The 20,347-nt window shown below is 44.4% G+C and overlaps 1 protein-coding gene across 1 annotated transcript in view; it reads left to right on the forward strand.

Moving 5' to 3' along the window:
- RIMOC1 (RAB7A interacting MON1-CCZ1 complex subunit 1) overlaps positions 1-20,347 on the forward strand; it is a 515,078-nt gene that overhangs the window by 158,787 nt on the left and 335,944 nt on the right. Inside the window, exon 2 of the mRNA XM_086960587.1 lies at positions 18,926-19,032. Within this exon, the coding sequence (XP_086816713.1) occupies positions 18,926-19,032 (107 nt within the window). The remainder of the gene's footprint in view (positions 1-18,925; positions 19,033-20,347) is intronic.

Raw genomic sequence — 20,347 nt, forward strand, 5'->3', positions numbered from 1 at the left:
AAGCAATGGTAAAGCCAACAGATCTGAGAAATGCCAGAGCTTTTAACCTTGTCAATGGGAATGTCTTTTAGACATGTTGTTTAGCAGCACATCTGCTCTTCAGCATTGTTTAACCACATGGCTGCTGGGCGTTTCCCCCCCCCCCTGTGCTGGAAAATGCCATTTTAGTGGCACCATGACGAGCTCAGCTCGTCATCAGCACACGACACCCGTGGGTGATGACGAGCTGAGCTCGTCATCAGCATCGAAAGGGTTAAAGTCACTGAAAAAGTGCTATGATGCGACCAGTACAGGCCATGTCATAGCGCCTTTTCGGTTAGGAGGGGCAGGATAATAAACTCAACGTGGGGGCGAAGAGCCTCGCGTTGGCTCAACTTCTTGTGATTCTGGTCTTTCAGTGACTTTCAGCCATGCTGAAACGCAGATGTGCAGCTAGACAGCATTCATGTAAAAATAATATACTATTACGGCAGTCAGATATATATATATCTTTTGTAGCTTGACCATTGGAGAAAAAATAAATGTAAAACATTTTCACCTAGTTTTGTTTTTGTCTACCTATTTTCATTACTTTTGATTTAAGTGATTAGTTTCTTTAGAGAAATCATGGGCGAGTTACACCAATGACTCCTTGCTGAATTCAGGATTTTTTTCACTTTTCCGTATTGTCAGCATTCTGAGTTCAGCAATAGGTTTGACATCCCTTTTTCCTACAAAGTGCAAAAAAGTAGAAACTGCAAAAAACTGGTGATATTGTGTTCCTCTGTAAAAAAAAAACTGTGATTTTTTTTTTTTTAAAAGGTATCTTTTTAACAACTCTAACTGTTCCTAAAAGAGGCCAATCTTAGCAAAGCAAGCCATTTGTTGCTGCCAAACTTTAAAAAAAAAACATACACTTTCTTTCATAGAACATTGTGCCAGAAAACAAGATTTTACTACATTTGGCTTCAGGGAAACCCTCATACCTTTGGTGCCTTCAGAATCACTAGCATGTGGGTAAAATGTCCCAAATTTGATGTGGATATCTTTTGTAGGAAAAGAGGTTATGGAGACTTGAGCACAAACGACTAAAAATATATTAAAAAGGGCATAGTTGGGGCAGCCCTGTTTTATTCACCCATTTGGCATTGTTTTTGTATTACGGAAGCACACACTCGAAGCAAGAGTTTATGTAAAACAAATAAATCAATAGTGTGACACTTAGGGCAATTGCAATTCTTTTGCCTTTGTTTGCCATGCCTTGTATGCCTGACCCAGCTCCACTGGGACCTGGTTGCCCATCAACAAATAGTGTTTCTCAACCTGGGGGTCCGCGAAACCTCCTCAGGGAGTCCTCGACTACTTAGAAAAGGAAATAATATTAACAGATTGAAACATTCTATAAATATAGAAGCTATAATGTACAATTAAACATTTTAAAACATGCTGAAAATTAAAATCAGTATCCTCAAATTGATTTGTTGGAGCAGTGTGTGGAGATTTCATTCTTCTATTGCAGAACTCAGTGATGTCATAGAATGACATCACTGAGAGATTCTGGGAAGACAGTGAGTTAAAGAATCTGGAGGTTGCTGTACACTTATGAAGATGTACTCTTGAATAAAGACTTTTATTCATTAACCACTGCCTCTGTGGTTACTACATTTTATGGCGACTAGGATGGGATGTGGCGCACTCTGTCGCGAGACAAAGTGCTTTCAAAGTAAACAAAGCCCAGCATGAAGCCAAGCGGGAGGCAGAGAAAAGTGCTCCCAAAGCAAACAGATGAAGCTAAACGCGAGTCAGTTAATTGAAAACAAACACAAGGCGTGTTAAACACAAGAATGCAGTTTACCTGTCTTAGAAGATGATTCTGACTGGGGAAGGAATTTAATGATATCATTTCCCCATGTATTTACTGATAAGTTGGGTATGCTGAAGAAATTTACTCACCGCATTATCCTGAAAAATAATGCTCGTCCTGTAGTGCATAAAGTTAGGCCCATACCTTTATTAATGAGAGAACCATTACAAAAAGAGCTTGACAAATTGCTAGAAAAATTATTGAGTCAATCGAATCTTCAGAATGGCTTGCTCCGATTGTCGTTGCATCCAAGGAAGGAAATAAGGATTGTCTATGTATAGACTTAAGAAACTTAAATAAAAACATATGGGTAGACCGCCAACCACTACGGAATATAACGGAGATGTTGAGTGTAATGGGTGGTGTATTTTTTTTAGTGTTTTAGACATGTCTGCTGCTTATCACCAGGTAAATCTGCATCCAGAGTCACAACCATTACCTTCTTTTGTCACACCGTTAGGGGCTTACCGCTACCATTGCATGCCATTTGGGTTAGCTTCAGTCCCTGCGGTGTTTCAAAGAATTATGCAGAACATATTTCAAAGAATGCATGGAGTTTTATGCTTTCAGGATGACATAATGGTGGTGGGTAGATCTTTTAAAGATCATGACGAGTTAATCGGTGAAGTTTTGAAAAGAATTGCTGGCCATGGGTTGACCATAAAGAAAGAAAAATGCCAACTGAGAAAAGAGCAAGTAAACTATCTAGGCCATGAAATATCTGCTGATGGAATTAGACCAAAGAAACGTATAGTAAGAGCAATTATTGATGCTCCCTAACCATCCAATAAGGATTTGTTAGTCATTTCTTGGCCTTTCTGAATATTGTTCAAAGTTTGTATCTAATTTCTCAGATACTGTGGAACCTATGAGAGTATTGTTGAAAAAGGTGTGTCATTTGAATGGAATTCTACATGTCAGGCAGCATTTGAGAAAATCAAAACTTAACTAGTTACTGCACCTACCTTGGCTCATTTCGATGTAAGAAAGAAAACTATATTAACAACTGATGCTAGTAATGTTGGGTTGGGTGCTGTTTTGACCCAAAGAACAGCAGATGGAGAAAGAGTAATTGGATTTGCATCACGCCGCTTGCAGGGAGCAGAGAGATCCTACTCTACTATTGAGAAAGAGGCTTTGGGTTGCTGTTTGGCAATAAATCATTTTAGATTTTATTTATGGGGATTGCCTTTCATTCTCAATATGGATCACAAGCCCTTGGTGCTCATTTTCAAAGGTGGAAAAGGTCTTGAAGGAAATGTGACTCCACAAATTTCTCGATGGCTGTTGTCGGTAATGGTTTACAATTTTTCAATTGTTTTTTTAAGGGGTAATAAAAATGTCATTGCTGATTGCTTATTGCGCATGCCGGTTGAGGGAGAAGAAGAGGATTCTTCCTTAGTGTCTGAAGTGGAACCCTTATGCATTGTTAATGATTTAGATTTGACTTTAAGACAGGAAGAGTGGAACGAAACCTTGAATAGTGATAAGGAGTACATGGAGCTTAAGGATGTTATACGTGATGGGTGGAAAAATGTGATGACTTTAAATGAAGAATTAAAGAAATATTTAAAGGTCAAAGATCAGTTGAGTATTCAATTGAATAAGGTCTTGAGATGCAACCGTGTAGTTCCATATAGAATGTTGAGAGGGAAGTTTGTCAAACTTGTACACGAAGGACACTTAGGGAGAAAGAAGCATGTGCAAAAGAAGATTGAGACAAAAGTTTTGGTGGCCTGAAATGGATAGGGAGGTAGAAGAGATTGTGAAAGACTGTCAAGCATGTAGTAATAGTGACAAATGTAGAGTGATCCGTCAACCTCTCCTGGGGTGTGCAGGTGTTCCTGATTGACCCTGGGAGAAGTTAGCAATGGATTTTTTAGGTCCAATTGATAGATTAGGTGTAAGGATAGATTTTTAATTGTTTTAGTGGATTACCACAGTAAATGGTTTGTAGTTAAGTCTGTGGAACACATTACGTCAGAGATTGTAGTTGAATTTTTAAGGAATGCAGTTTTGGAAGAAGGGATACCTAAGAGTTTAGTTACGGACAATGGAGTTCAACTTGTTTCCACTGGCATGGCAAGGTATCTTACATGATTAAGTATTACGCATGATAGGGTGGCGCTATTCAGACCACAAGCAAATGGATTGGTCTAGAGGGTTAAACGCATTATAATGGACAATATCCAATTATCCTTAAGTAATGGATTAAGGTAGAAAGAGGGACTAGATAAGATGATGTGGACTCACCGGGTGACTCCTCACTCTGTTACGGGTGTGTCACCTTTTTGTGATAGAACGACATCACTGAGAGATTCTGGGAAGACAGTGAGAAGCTGGAGGGTGCTGTACACTTATGTAGATGTACTCTTGAATAAAGACTTTTATTTATTATCCACTGCCTCCGTGGTTACTATACAATGCAAGTGCATCAAATAGAATATAGTATGGAGGATGAGTGGCCTCAATTGAATTTAGAAAAGCTCCTACCTTCATTTTTTTTAAAACACATTTTATTGGTTTTCATATGTTCGTCATATACCATACATAGTCATAGATCATCAACTTAAATCAAACACCTCAGTGGATTTCCCCCGCCACACAGCATATAAACCGTCCCTTATGAACGCCATGTTGTTATATAGTAACAATTAACGCATGATCATGCTATCAACCTTGAGTTCCAAACCTTAATTACCAAATAATACACCCCCAACCCTCCATAATCCTCCCTCCCCCTCCCTCTTCACCGGTGTGCAACTGTAAACATTTTATTCCATGTCATGTCAAAAAGCAGCCACAACTGATAACATTCTTCAGTGTACCTGTAAATGCCCAAAGTCCCCACCCATCTCAGTTCTCTCCACCTACTCCTCCCCCGACTGATGATTCCGTAGTGCTTGCACCAGTGTTTCCCATGCATTTGCTGATTCTAGTATCTTATCGTTGTTAAGTCGTCTCGCCTGCTGATATCTGAGTTCACTCTCACCACCTGCCCATTTTAAGAACTCAGCCTTCCATCTCTACCATTAGGGCCCTCTTTTGATTTCCAATGCTTTGTTATTTCTCTCTTTGCCAGCAGTAGTCCCATGTCTACAAATTTGCTTGACACCTTGGTTTTAGATGTGTAAGGGAACCAGTGCAGTATGCATGTTGCTATATCAAATGTTAATTGTCGGTCCGTTGTGGTGTTCAGTGTGTCTCCCACTTCTTCCCAATAGTCTCTTATTTTAGGGCATTCCCATAGCATGTGTTCAAGCTCAGCCCCTGCACTCGCGCACCTAGGGCATGCTGCCTCTTCTACGTTAAAGTACTTCCTAATTTTCCCTGGTGTCAAATATACCCTATGTAGTATATAAAAATGCACCAGTTGAAATCTTGCGTTCCTCGTGCTTTTCCAAGCCCTCCGCATTATCTGTCCCCAGGCCGTCTCCGGTATTGATTTCCCTACCCCAGCTTCCCATTTTGCTCTCAAGGTGTCCAAGGGTGTTAGCCCTTCATTCATCCTTCTAGAATATAGACTGCTTTAAAAGTCCCAGCTGCCATCATAGTGTACTGACATGCCATTGTTGTCCTTGGCTCTGTGAGCCCTTCTCGCCACTGTGCCTGTAGCGCCCGAACTAGTGCGGCGTGTATCAAAAATCCTCCTCTAGGCAGGTCATACCTCTCTTGCAGCGCTTGATACGGTAGCATTACCCCGTCCTCATATAGGTCTCCAATTACTTGGATCCCTGCTTGTTCCCAATCCTGTAAGGGCGTCCAGTCGCCTCCGTGGGGTAGCGCAGTAGCCATCCCCAACGGAATCTCAGGCGCATAAGGATGTAAAACTCCCGCCCTACGCTGTGATCTATTCCAGGACAGTCTCAGTGTTGTTTCCTCCATAGAGAGATTCCTAAGGTCTAGCTTTTGTTGCATAACTCTGAAAGAGAGGACATGACGCGGGATCCCTCTACCTCTCACATGTTCAGGACCCCTAAATTCCTTTGCTACCGCTTGCGTCAATATCTGTAATTGTGCCGCCAAATAGTACAGCTCGAAATCAGGGACCGCTAGCCCACCCTCCGCTTTTGGTATAATCAGCGTTGCCTGAGCTACTCTCTGTCTGCTGGACCCCCACAGGAATCCCACCATCAGTGATTTCAATAGTTTAAATATCGAACACAGTATCCAGACAGGTAGCGTTCTGAAAAAATACAGCAGCCTGGGCAGTGCTGTCATTTTTAATAAAGCTATTCTACCTGTCACAGAAAGCGTGAGGGCAGCCCAAAAAGCAATGCTACCCTTCAGTGCCCTCACGCATCTCCCCATATTTCCCTCCAGCATATCAGTAGCTCCATGATAATTGTGTACACCGAGGTATGGCAGGCACGTCGGTTCCCAGCGCACTTCCCTAGACATCATGGGTAGCAACCCCCCAGGCCTCGTCGGGAACAGTCATGTCTTCGACCAATTCACCCGCAGGCCTGAAATGTCTCCAAATTCCGAGAGCAAGTTTGCAGCTCCCTCCAGTGCCCCCTCTGCATCTTCCAGAAACATCAGCAAGTCGTCGGCATACAACAAAATATACTGCCGATCTCCCCTGCACCATAGGCCATCATATTTCTTACTCAGTCTGGCCCTTGCTGCTAGTGGTTCTATGGCTAGGGCGAACAGTAACGGGCAAAGCGAACATCCTTGATCAGTCCCACGAGCCACCGGGTATTGAGTTGATATCAGTGTTCCAACCCTCACTCTAGCCACCGCAGATGTATAGAGCCCCTTGGTCCAGGCCACAAAGTCGGTTCCTACCCCAAATCGTCCCAATGTCTTATACAGATATAGCCATTCTAAACTGTCAAATGCTTTCTCAATATCAACCGATAACACCACAGGTTGCTGTGCTCCCGGTTGTTCCTCTTCCAATATACCTACTAACCTCCGAACATTAGCAGATGTGTTCCTCGTCGGGATAAACCCAGCCTGATCTTCATGGATCAGAGCCGTCATATGCTGCAAGAGGCGAGTCACCAGAACCCTGCTCAAAATCTTGTAATCAACAGTTAACATTGATAACGGATGATAGGAGGCTGTGTCTGTATCCACCCGGCCAGGTTTCAATAGCGGGATACCGAGTGCTTCCCACATGGAGTTAGGGAGTTGACCCAATTCCTTTGCCTCCTTGTAAACCTCCAAGAGCCTTGGGGCTAATAAATCCACATATTTCCAGTAGAACTCTATCGGCAGCCCGTCAACTCCCGGTATTTTATTCCGGGCCATGTGCTTGATAACACTCCTAATTTCCACTATCGTTATGTCATGGCCTAAGCATTTCACCTGTTCCTCCTCCAGTACTGGGAGAATTATCTCGTCCAGAAAGGAGTCGATTTCATGGTCTCCCGCCAGCGAACTCTCATATAATGCTTCATAATGCTGCAAAAATCGGTTTAATATCGCACTCTGGGTAAAAACCACCTCCCCATCTCCATCCTCTAGTGCCAATATTGGTGAACCTCTTTTTGTCGGATTGGCTAGCCAAGCGAGCAACGTCCCCACTTTGTCTCCCTCAGCATGTGTTTTCGTGAGGGAAGTTTTATGATCAACGCAACCTCTCCATCTCCACTGCCACCTCTTTTTTTGCTGCCATTACCTCTGCTTGAACTTCAGGATAACGTTAATTCGCCCAAAGGGAATTATTTTTGGCTTGCGTCAACTGTGGAACCCTATCCCTTTGGTCTTGGGGTAACGTTAATTCGCCCAAAGGGAATTAATTTTTGACTTGCGTGAACTTCAGGATGCCCAGGTCTGGCTAGGTCCGCCTTTCTCAGTCTACTCTCAGCCCGGTCCACGTCGCGTAGTAGCACTTTCCGTACCCCTACCTGTTTACCAATGCAGAGCCCCCGTATTACAACCTTAAAAGCATCCCATTCCGTCGCCCTTGCGGTGGCCGTGCCAGCATTCTTAGTAAAGTAATGCGTTATTCCTTCACTCACTTCCCTCTGAAAAATAGTGTTTCAGGTCGTAAACACCATGTGGGGATGGCAGACACCGCCGTCATCCAATGCACAGTAACCAACAGAGGATTGTGATCAGACAGTGTTCTGGTGAGATATTCAGTGTGCACTATGGAAGGCACCATCATTGTCGAGCATAGGACTGCATCCATGCGAACGTGCAGATCATGCATCGCGGAAAAGTATGAGTAGTCCGGGTCGTGTGGGTGGCGCGTGCGCCACACGTCTTCGAAACTCCACCTATCTTACCAGTCCAGCCTACATTTAGTCAGTCTGTTTACAAGAGGTTCTGCTAGTGGGGGGTGTGATCTATATAGTGATACATCCGCTATGGAATTGAAGTCCCCTCCAGGCATCACAGAGCCTGTGAAGTAATGTGCTAACGTTTCAGATAACCGCTCTAAAAAACGCGGTTGGTCAATGTTTGGTGCGTAGATGCTACACAGCACTATGTCCCTCCCACGGAGCCTCCCTTCTACTGCCACAAATCTGCCTTCAGGGTCTATTGTCTGTTTCGTTACCTGGAATGGAACTCCAGCTCTAACCCATATTAGTGCTCCCCGTGCAAATGCTGAATATGTGGTGTTAAATACCTGTCCCCTCCATCTCCTTTGTAAAGCTATACCCTCCGCTTGAGTGAGGCGAGTTTCTTGAAGCAGCGCTATGTGGATTCCCCGTCTGACCAAATATGCATGGCTCTTGTGGCGCTGTGTCATTGTGTGGAGACCCATCACATTCCAGGTTATGCAACGTAAGTCAGCTACTGCTCGCATCACTAACATGTATTATCTGCATCTCAAGTCGTATTTCAGCATCCACACCGGTGAACCCCCTATCCCAACTTCCCTCTCAACAGCCTCCCAGCCCCACCCCCCCAAGAACAGGACCTAGAACTAAACAGCTAGTCCCTATCCAAACCACTGCAACAAATAGCACACATCTAAACCCATCAGCTGTAGCTGATGGCATGCCTTATGGGCAACGAGGGGAGCTCAGTGCCAAAGGGTCGCCGCTTATATCTTGCATTCCTTCCGCCCCGAAAACCCTCCAAATAATGAAATGCATTGTGCATGTCCACCCCCCAATCACCACCTTCATTCTCCATGAGCACAGCTAATAGTTCAATCGCATCTCAGACCACCTGGAGCAAAGGCATCCCCCCTCCCCGCACAACAGGCAACCTTAGTATACCTCCCCAAACAGCTCTGTTCACATTACTTCTCCCCGTTCCCAGCCACATCATGATAACCTCCCCAAGTTTAATTTTCATTCATCCAATATCTCATCCGCTGTTGCTGGTGTAATCAATGGCAACGTATACTCTCCGCTTCCGTTGTCTCAGTGTCAGAGTGATCCTTGTTCTTTTCTGACCGGAGACAGCAGCTTCCGATCTCCCGAGAAAGCAGAGATCGCCTCCAACACCCTCCTTCGCTCCTCCTCAGTCTGCGACGTGGAGGATCTCCGCAAGCCTCGCTGCCTTTGACGCAGTCTCTGCGATTTACGCTGTGGTAGCACTTCTGAGGTGTTTTGGGTCCTCCGCCCTTGGCCATCTTTCCCGGCTCTGTAGGATTCCAACCATACGCATGCTTCTTCCGGAGTTTTGTGGAAGCATGTCTTGCCATCCACAATTATTCGTAATTTGGCTGGAAATAACAAGGAGTACTGAAGCCCCTCCTACCTCAGTTCTTTTTTTAATTGCCAAGAAGGATGAGCGGCGTGGCAGGGTCTCGAATCTATAGTCTGGGAACAGGTTGACCTTAATGTTCCCAACATGGTAGGGACCATCGGTGCACGCCCTCCGGAGCAGCAGATCTCTGTCCCGGAAGGCCGAGGGGACCGCCCCTGCTGCGGCGGGTGCGCCGGTACTCTGTGCGCTCGTTCTAATGAATAAAAGGGGGATAATCCTTCCAGTGCAGCCACTTACTTCAGACAGCCCTTCAGGTACCGCACCTTATCTGACCCTTCCGCTTTCTCCGGGAGTCCCACTATGCGGATGTTTTTCCGCCGATTTCTCCCTTCGGCATCCTCAGCCGCCTTTCCAGTGCAGTATTACGTACAAGGCATTTGTCATTGTGGCTATTAGCGCATTCTGCGCCGGCTGTATCACCTGAAGTGCCCCCTTCACCAGTTTCACTCTGTCCGCCAGTTTAGAGTGGTCCGCCCGCAGGAGTGCCAGTCCCATCGCTACTTGCGCTATATCTTGTTGGAGAGCAGTGCGGGAGTCGGCGATCGCTGCCAGGATTTTGTCAAATTGTTACTGCATGTTAGGTTCCCGAGGTATTTCGAGCGCGTCTGGTTCTGTCTGGCCTGGGGGTTCGCTATCTGACAATTGTTGTGCCTGTCCTTCTTCCCCTTCAATTTCCCCATATTGATGTCCGTTAGAGGTGATCCTGTTAGTCACCAGGGGTCTGGTTAAGGTTGCTCTGCTGTCTCACTCTATTGCAAGAGGTCAACTATACAGCTCATCTCCTTCAACAATGCCCCCAGAGTTCAGCGCAGGGACCTAAAACGCCCACAAATACCTGTAGCGGGTCCCAGCTCCGTCTGCGCTCAGGGTCGCCAATGTCACTCCTTAATTAAATGCCCACTTGGGTGTCGCCTTCCTCGCCTTCCATGCCAACTGCTATGTCCCGCCAACAACTCACTTAGGCCAGCCACCAATGTCACTACACCAGATCTCAGTGGCCCGAGCAGGACCAGCCCGCACCCCTCTTTGATGTCCATTCAGGCTTCAAATGCACCCCTCCAAGTCTTAGACGCCTGCTACAGCGGCTCTCTGGCCCCGTCAATCCCCAATTATGTCTGCCCGACCAGTGCTTCCTCGCATGGGGGGTTATTCCTCCATTGTCGCTGCTCCTTTGGGCCTGCCGCCGCTCCCCACGCCTCCAAGTACACGCACTGCACCGCTCCAGCAGCCGACGGGCTGCCACAGGTACTCGTCCCCTCCCCAGTTTGCAGACCGCGGCGTCCCTGGGACCTCGCGCCCGCCTCCGCAGCCCCACTCACCAGGGCAAGTTCGGGCCCTTCCCAAGCTCCCGGGCTGGTCGCTTCATCCGCTTCAACGAGTTGGTCTTCTTCTGGAGTCCCAGGTGGCGCGACGATCTCCACACTCCCAGTACCTTCCCCCTGGCTTCAGCTCTGTAGGCAATGTTCAGGCAGATCACTGGTATCGCGGGTTGGCAGCTCGCTCCGTATCCCACCTCCGTTCCGTCTCTCAGGTCGGGGGTCTCTCAGCTGCCTCAGTCGTCCGTCCCTCTGTGCCGACGGCTCCCTGTCGTGAAGCGGCAGCCGCCGCGATCTTCGCTCTCACTGCAGCCCCGCCACCATTTTGTGTTTGCTATCCGTCCCTGCCTCAAGCCGGGGGAACGGTAAAATGCTCCGGGGATCCGCTCAGCACCTCCTCGGAACCGCACCAAAGTAAGCGCTCGCCACTCCACAGTTCATTGGTGGCATCAGGGGGTCAACAAATCGAGATTACAGGATAAATGTGGGCTTTTTCGGCGGAGCTCGTCGCTCACGCGGCTTCCTTCATCGGCTGCTAAGCCACCCCCCAAAAGCTCCTACCTTCATATTACAATTTTGATTTTTTTTTAATTGTATATGTACTTGCGAATTAAATAAAATGTGTCATCATTTGTTTAAATTTTTTTCTGTGTGTTATTTTGTGGTTCAAATTATTGACACTGCTTAGGCTGGGGCCCTCGGCTACCATTCATGACTCAATGGAGGGTTCCCAGATTCTAATAATGATTCGGAGGGAGGGGTTCCACATTTCAGTAATGATTAATTGGCGGTCTCCAGAAGTCAAAAGGTTAAGAACCACTGAGATAGGCCCTAGGTTCAAGGGTTTCTGACCTTTAGCTAACTGAGACCCTGCAGTTGAAATTCCTGTATCCACCTCACCCCAACCCCAAGTAGGCCAGGGTAGCCGCACGTTTGGTGGAATGGAAGCACCGTCAAATTATATCAGTGCTCCTTTCTAGCTACACTCTAGATTGGTGTCCTATTATGTGAAACAGTGTTTGGTTGGGATGAAGTTACTTTGAAACTCACTTTGCCTCACTGTTTGGCAAACTTGGGTTGGTGTATTATGTGCCCAACATCTACTATTGTGTTCCCTGCGAGGGTACAGATAGTTAGGTGTCTGTATCTGTTAAAGAATTGGCCGTAGTCAAGATATTCACGGGTGGGTTGAGGAATATCTGCACAATGTTTGAAACTTGATCAGACATGTGGTGTTTTCACAAATATAATTTTTTATTTTATTTTATATTTTTATTGAGCAGAGCATGTGAACATTGATATAACATATAAACACACATTGACAGGAGTGCAAACAAGAGTAAAAATGACTTAAAATCAATTCAAATGTCTACAACCAATAACATGTAAAAATAGAGAAGCCGTTTTATATAAAGTTGTCATATATAGCTACCTAGCTGTTCAGAAGACAAAAAAAGAGGGAGTACAGCTCAGTAACGAAAGGATTCTAAAGTACCCCAGTTTTAAAGTGCAAATGTGCAAAATTACTAGACTAAAGTGCAAAAAATGATCTGGAGAACGATCCGGAAAATTACCTCCAAGCTTTCTAAAAAATTATTTGTTATTCAACCAAACATTCAAAAAAGAGAGAGAGGGCCTTACTTCCTCCCTCTTCCCTCAGGGTGATACTACTCATCCATCTGATGTTACCAATTACCCAAAAACTTCTCGTTTTCACTAAACTTCTTGAAACCTCCAACAAGGCATGCATAGGCTTCTTCAAAGGCGTAAGTGAAAAATTGTAAGTGGAAGCTTCCCTAGACCTCCAATTCTGGAGAATTAGAGAGTGGGCCACCAAGGAGGCAATAGAAAGAAACATTTCCTCAAATTCGTCCTGTTTTAGCAAATTCCTAACAGGGCCACCTCAGCCGGTATCCTTATTTTTGAGAGCCCTATTCAGAGCCGAGAAGATCTCCCCCCAAAAGATCCCAAACTAGGACATGTAAAAAAATATGTAGCCAACCCCTTTCCCCATCCACCTGACATCTGTTTTCAACTTCCGGGTACCTTTTATTAAGTGCTTTTGGAATGAAATATGCCAGCCATCGGGATGGGAAGGCCATTCTTTTAAAGTTGGCTGCTTCCAACATATAGCTTCCCATTCGTTATAGGAAAGGGTACATTGCATTACACAGGTCACCCTTTCCAAATGATTCTTTATCGATGGAAGTAGGCCCTGGTTGTGTAGCAAATTATACCAATTCCCTACGCCCCTTAACTTTGCCCCGAAAAGGGCTGTCACAAGTTTATTCGACATGTCAAAGGGCAAATTCAGTTGTTTTTTTTTAAATGGAAAATTTGCAGATACTCAAAAAAATGCAAGCCTCCTCTGATCTCTACACCTCAATAACACCTCCTGCCATGTAATGATCCTGTTCTGAATTAAAAAATATCTGAGTTCTCCTAGCCTCCCAATTTCTCAAGTGGCATGATTAAATTTGAAGGTCGAGGTTCTTACATTCCCTCAATTTTAAATAATGACACCCAGAGGAGCGCGTCACCCTAAAAAAATATTGAAGTCTGGTAGAGTAGTCCTTCATCGCCTTATATCTTGTTTTTTTCAGAAGTTTGGAGGTTTCTAAAAATATCGGGCTTTGAGAACCGGCTTCCTGCACCATTTTTTTTCCCCGAAAAAATTGACTTTTAACCCATTAGAAGCCAAGAAACAAGCCAGTAAATCCAAGAAAGCTGCCTTGTGGTAAGCTTGTATGTGTGGTAAAGCCAGTCCTCCCTTTTCAATGGTTAATTGTAAGGATAAAAGCTTGACCCTTGAACCATTTTTCCCCCAGACAAACTGTCTGATCATGGTTTCCAGCTCTTTGAAAAAGTCTATATTCATTTTAATGGGTAAATTAATAAAAAGAAAAATAAGTAGCGGAAGTATGAACATCTTGATGAGGGATACTCTTCCAACCAGAGCCAGGGGGCGTAAAAGCCACTGTTCTAGCAGCGTCTTGATTTTACCTAACATTCTTACATAATTCAAATTATATAACTGTTGGTACTGGTTGGTAACATATATCCCCAAATACCTCATGAGGGTCAGGCTTAGCAGCTTGCAATTTGAGGTTTGCTGGGAGAAAATTTAAGTCTGTATTCAATAAGAGTACTTCTGATTTATTTTATAGCCCCCAATTAGCTGAAATGTACTAAATTCCCTAATGACTGCTTCCAAATTCTGAGTATTGGGCTTCAAATATAAAATAATATCGGCCGCAAAAAGTTTTATTTTGGCCATACCCAAAATTGGAGCATTAATAACTGCATTGTTACACATTCTAATGGCCGAGGGTTCTATAAAAAAGGTCAAAAGCAAAGGGGAAAGCGTACACCCTTGTCTAGTTCACCGGTTAATTTTTACTGTCTCTGCCCGTTTAGCATTTATTACCACCCGAGCCTGTGCCCCCTGATAAATATTTCGAAGCATTGAAATAACCTGAGAAGGAATACCTAATCTATTGTGTCCCAGTTCACTAGATCAAAATCTTTTTCAGCATCAACCATCATAATATCAGCCGGGATAGAGTTAGTATTACAATAAATCAATGCCTGAATTACACATTTTGGATTTGCTGCCATAGATCTTCCAGCTATAAAGCTGGCCTGATCTTTGTGAATGATTTCCTGTGCGGCGGATAAAAAACGCTGCGCCCAATCTTTCATTAAATCTTATAGTCTTCATTGAGGAGGCTAATGGTAACATGTTTTGGCTTTTTATCCTTTTTTACAAAGCAGACAACAATTATCTCTTTAAAATCCGAGGTGACCTGGCCACCATTCTTAATGTAATTAAAAAGTGTTTTCAGAGGTGGAGTCAATCCTTGTAGGAAAGCCTTATAAAATTCTATCTGGAACCCATCCTCTCTGCACACCTTGGCTCCAGCTGTAGATTTTATAGCTGCCGAAATCTCAGAACTTTTTAGATCTGATTTTAACAGGTCAAATAATCTAGGGAAGTATACATTATCAAAGTATTCCTGTATATTATCTTCCCCCGCTGAGTATTCCGTGGTGTAGAGCTGCTGCAAATGTTTCCCAAAAAATCTGAGGAATCTCCTCCGTATTTGTTACTTCTATTCTGGTCTTAGAGTCAATCACCTTAGAGACTAACGCCGCTTCTTCTAGTTTTTGTAGAGCTGGCTAGCAGTTTCCCAACCATCTGACTTTCTTCGTAGACCTTTTGTTGATAGTATCGGGAACTGCTTATCACTTCTAAAACAAAGAAGTCTCTCAAGGCTTTTCAAGCACTTTCCAGCTGTTGTGGGTGTGATAAGTTCCTTTGAACCTGTGCCCTTTCCACAGGCCCCTGTAATTCAGCTATTTTGGCCCTTCCAGCTCTAGACTGGACGGTCGAAAAGGAAATGGTCTGTCCTCGAGCTGAGGCCTTAAACCCTCCCCACACCGCGAAGGGTTCTGCCGTCTCCTCATTAATCTTAAAATAATCAGAAATCTATATTCTAAAACCCTCAACCTATTCAGAGTTTTGGAGAAGGAGGCAGTCCAGCTGCCATCTGGGCCGCTCCCTTCTTACTTCGCCAAGCTCGAGTTGAAGCCTAATATATGAATGCTCAGAAAAGGGATTGGTCCCAATATCTGCCTTTAGGGTATAAAGAGATCTCGATGTTGGGCAAAAAATCAATTCTGGTTGCTGTCTGATAATGGCGAGAATGACATGTGTAGATATTTTTGGCAACATTGGCTTTACGCCAGGGATCTGTTAGTTGGTAGTCATGTTTAATAATCTCAAAGATTCTTTTAGTGTTTGGTTTCAATTTCTTTTTGTTTTTATTCGAGGTGTCCTTCTTTAGATCCTGTATAAAGTTGAAATCTCCCCCGATAATAATCTGGCAAGGAACACCCCTTAACAGCTCATTAATCTTAACCAGCCCAAGGGGTCGTCTGTAACCGTGCCATAATAGTTTACAAAATTAAGGATCCTCCCGTTCAGTTTCGCCACTACTCATAGCCATCTCCCCTGGAGATCTCTAATAACTTGTTCGAACTCCCACTGCAAATTTCTGGAAAAATATATAGCAACCCCTCTCATAGCTAGCCTTGCTGATGCGAAAAGAGTCGGAAAATACCCTTGGTAATTACAACTTGGGAGATTTAGACTTTAAGTGTGTCTCTTGATAAAACAAGACCTGGGGATTAAAATAGGCAAGCCATCTAATGAGCCCACCATATTTTTGTTTATTAAGCATGGCATTTATATTGACTGACAAAATACTACATTTATTAGCGATTTCTATTTTTTTTTAATAAGCTAGTTGTTTGCTTGAATGCAAACTCCTGTTTACTCCTCTCTTTGTTTCTTTTGCTATTGCTCTTTTTTCTGCTTATGGTCCTCCCAGCGGACCCCACCACCCACCCCAAAAAAAGAACAAACCCCTCCCCACAGAAATGTGGAAACCCCCACTAGCCTTGCAAGCCACATTTCAACCCTCCCTGCTGACCTAATGCGTGTAAAGGAACAACACCCTTGTTGACACCTCTACCCCCAGCAAAAAAAAAAAAGCTTAAACTTTCTTTTATACAAAATCACTTTTAGCTTCCCAAAGAAATCTTTTTCAATGAGCTCTGGGTGTCTTCCAGATTTGAAAAAAGATGAAACCTCCCCGTCACCAAGACGCAGAGCTTTGATTGTTGCGCTATTGAGGCTTGGGCACCCTCAGCTTTAAACAAGTATAACATCCTTACAAACTCCTTGTGCCTACATGCTGCCAGAGCTGTCATGTCCGAGAATATTCGACATTTGAAAGTGCAATTTATTTGGAACTGTCTTAGCTGTATTGCCTTTGCCAGGACTCCCTCTTTAACACGGAAGTCAGCAAAATTCAACAAAATAGTTTGTGGTATCTTTGAATTTGGAAATGGATGAGCGGGTACTCGATGTGCCCTTGTGATGGTTAAATCTCTGTCAAATTCTGAAAGAACCTTCTGTTTAATAAATGTGTCAACCCATTGAAGTGTTTGGGATCCCTCGATTACCTCAGGGACCCCCACTATTCGAAGATTCGACCTTTGGGAGTGGTTTTCCAGTTCCTCTAGCTTGTTCTCCAGAATCTTTTGTTATGGACTGCTTCATTCACCTTTCCCAGCATATCGCTCATTTGATCTTCTAGTAGCGAGATTCTTGTATCGGCTTCCTGCAGTTTAATTGGGAAACATACTGCTTCTTCAATTTTGCCTAGTGATCTCCAGCTCTTGTGCTTTTTTAATTCCCCTGATCTCCTCCAAGATAAGGTTCAACATGTCTCTTATGTTCATCTGTTGCATGAAAGACCTTTCTCTCGCTATACCACTGGTAATTTGTGATACCATCCCATCCGGTTTCGGATGTTCAGCGGGAGAACTCTCAATTTCCAAGCTGGTTTCACCCGACAGTTCCCCAGATTGCAGAGGCTGAGACCGAGGCTGGAGCTAGGGCTGAACCGGATACTGTAACTGTAGCTGTAACAGATTTACCTCCTCTCTTGTTGACGTCTTATTAACATCGAGCGAATACTCCCCTAAATGGGTCGGACTACGTACCTTGTCTGCTACTGAAATTAATAGTTCCATAGAACCATCCTGGTCTTGTACTGCCGGACCCCTTTCGAGGGAAGGGGGTGGAGCCTGCAAAAACAGCTGGGCACACTGCGATGATGGTGGGGCTTGTTGAGAATCCTCTGGCACATCAGGTACTTTTACACTAATCTTAAGAGCAGCTGGTAAAGATGCTTTTTTCGAGAAGAGAGGAAAGTCGTTGGCACCCTTTAGTTCATTTTTAAGCCCTCAAGTTATTAGAGCGTCTTGTTGTTCCTTAGTGGCCAAATTCTATGCAGCTAGGGTCTCTCCTTCTAACTGCTTCGGTGATAGAGCAGGGGGCATCTCTTCTTCTGACCTTTCAAAGCTAACATCTGAGCCTCGGGTTTGTGCTATGTTCCCTTCTAGCCACCAGTGCAGTTGCTTTAGCCTGGGCAATATGATTTTTGGCTTTCAGCCCGGCCGCTGAGTCAACCTTGGCTACCGCATTTGAGTGTTTCAGATGCCTTCCCATTTTCATCTCCTCTGATTTTCCCCTATAATCAGTCTGGGTGCCCCCCTTCACTGAGCAAAGCTGCTCCCAGTTTTTATCAACAAAACCACGTATGCAGGAGCCACTTTCAGCTGTTGAACACCCAGAAAAAGGGTTCCTCCCACCTCCTTCCACCACTCCCAATTCGGCACCTCTGTGCCTCTGTACCCCTTCAGTCTGCTGCTTCCATGGAGCTTCCATTGGTATTCCAGGCGTTCCTGACGTTTCTGGTGTTCTGGCGCTACTTCCAATTCTGTGCCTGTGTTCCTCTGTGTCTCCTCCGCTTTCAGCCCCGGCGTTTCCACGTGAAAATTGCTCCCTACCGCCTACTTCCAGAACCAGCGCCTCGTGATTCCTAATGCCTGCATGGCCCCAGGGACACCTACAGCAAAATCGGACAGCCGTGCGCAGGCCCGCTATATTTCTTTAAAGAGAACTGCGCTTGACGTGAAAAAAGCGGGCAGCAGGAGGTCTGGGCTTTCTGTATTTTGCACCGGAGCTCAGAAAGGCTGCTACTCGCGTTCACTCAAGAACGCCAAACTGTCTGTTCCACCATTGCTGGGGAAGGAGCAGCGTCACCTGAGGCTACTGGGAGGCGGGATCTCCGTAGCCATCCCCTGCTCACAAATATAAATGTTAAGAGTTATGAAATCAGGTTGTCAGCAAGTTGAAAAGAAGGGCGAGCATGAAACAGTGTTAAGAAATATACCTTCATGGAAATTCTCTTACTCTTAATCCTAACTGACTCTCCTTCAATGACAACTATTTTTTCAATCCTGCCTGCCACCACTGACGTTTTCCAGTTTATTGTAAAGCAGTGAAAGCCTCCGCATTAAACATGAAGGTATTTGTTCTATTGTTAGGTCCAGTAATGTGTGGGAAATCTATATGAATCAGATAAACATTGTAAAACAGGACTGCAGATGACATTAGCCAAAACAACTGATTTCATAAAGAATAAGTCTTTAAATTGTATTTTTTCCTCAGATTGCTTCTTAGAGAAGGCCTCAGCAACATTGGAGAGGCTAAGGACATTTTGCAGAGAAGGTGAAGAGAATTTGGATACAAGCACATTTTTACAACTTTATACCCAGGTAAATGTATTATCTTTGTTATACCATGCCATAGTTAAAATCGCTGATGATGTGAAATGGCGGAAAAATTACAAAGTAGATGAAACTTCAATTTTTCATGTGCTTTGTGTGGGTATATATGCTCTATACAGAGGAGAAAACAACGTTTGGAATATATAAAACATCAAAATTCAACCTAAAACATAAGTGAAAAGTATGTTATAGTTACGCTTCAAAGAATAAACAACCTGATATTTGACACAGTGAACTATGTAACCATAACTCGAACATCCAATCCACTCATTAATCTTGAGGTCATGCATGATGTCATTTGGGAATGACCATGTGCTCCAGCTGGGAGAATGTCCAGTGTGCATTGTGTTTAGTGCTGAGGCCACTTTGTCAGGGAGGCATATTACCTGGTTCATGTTGCTTCGCCTATTGAAGATAGGTCCTCCTTCTTGCATTTTGTGAACTTTCCCCCTGTGCCTGTTCAGGGGTTCATGTTCCTTCTCTGGGGAGCTGTAGAGGTAACAGATGACCGGTTTTGCCATGTCATCAGTCTTCTTTTTCTGCGCTGGGCAGTCATATATCAAAGGGGCTGCAAACAGTCTGCTTGCAGAAGTGTTTACTATACATTGTCACCTGCTGGGGAGATGACTGTTCTAACAGAATACATCTGGATCCTTGTTCTAACCATCGTGATCCACTTGCTAATTTGGAAACCACCATTTCTAGATCTTGCCCGAGACCCTGTATGCGTTGTTGCTTGCAAGACATTTTCTTTACTTATAGGGGGCTTAGAGCCCACCCATTGCTTACCATTGGTTGGCTTCACTGTCACTGTCACTTCCTTTCTTTTCTTTGGTCAGTACATGCTGACTTCGCTACGTCTTTCTCTGCTTGACCCTCTCCTGGAGCATGGCCCAAGTACTGCTTCCCTGCCCAGTGTCCCTTCACTGCTCACATTTTCGGACCTACTTTTGTCTTGTAGTTGCATCACACCATAAGGGTGCTTGGGTTTGCAGGCTGTTCCACTCCCCCCCCCCCCAAAAAAAACTTGCTCCTCATTACATTTTTTATTGTTGTTGTATTTGTTACAGAGCGTGAAATTGTCCCAAGGATATTAGAGCGGTTTACATGAGCACCAGAACATGTTACACAAGGGCAGACATAGATTTTAATTTCTTTATAATTTGGTACCTATCCCAGGGCATTGGAGCACCTTTCATGAGTACCAGATTATGTACAAAAGAGATGGTTCAAATATTTTTTTTGCTTCTTTTTTTCTTTAAAAAGTCTATGATGCAGCCAGCTTTGGCATCTAGCACATTTT

The sequence above is a fragment of the Lissotriton vulgaris genome, chromosome 3_1 (assembly GCF_964263255.1).
Source record: "Lissotriton vulgaris chromosome 3_1, aLisVul1.2, whole genome shotgun sequence".
Taxonomy (NCBI): domain Eukaryota; kingdom Metazoa; phylum Chordata; class Amphibia; order Caudata; family Salamandridae; genus Lissotriton; species Lissotriton vulgaris.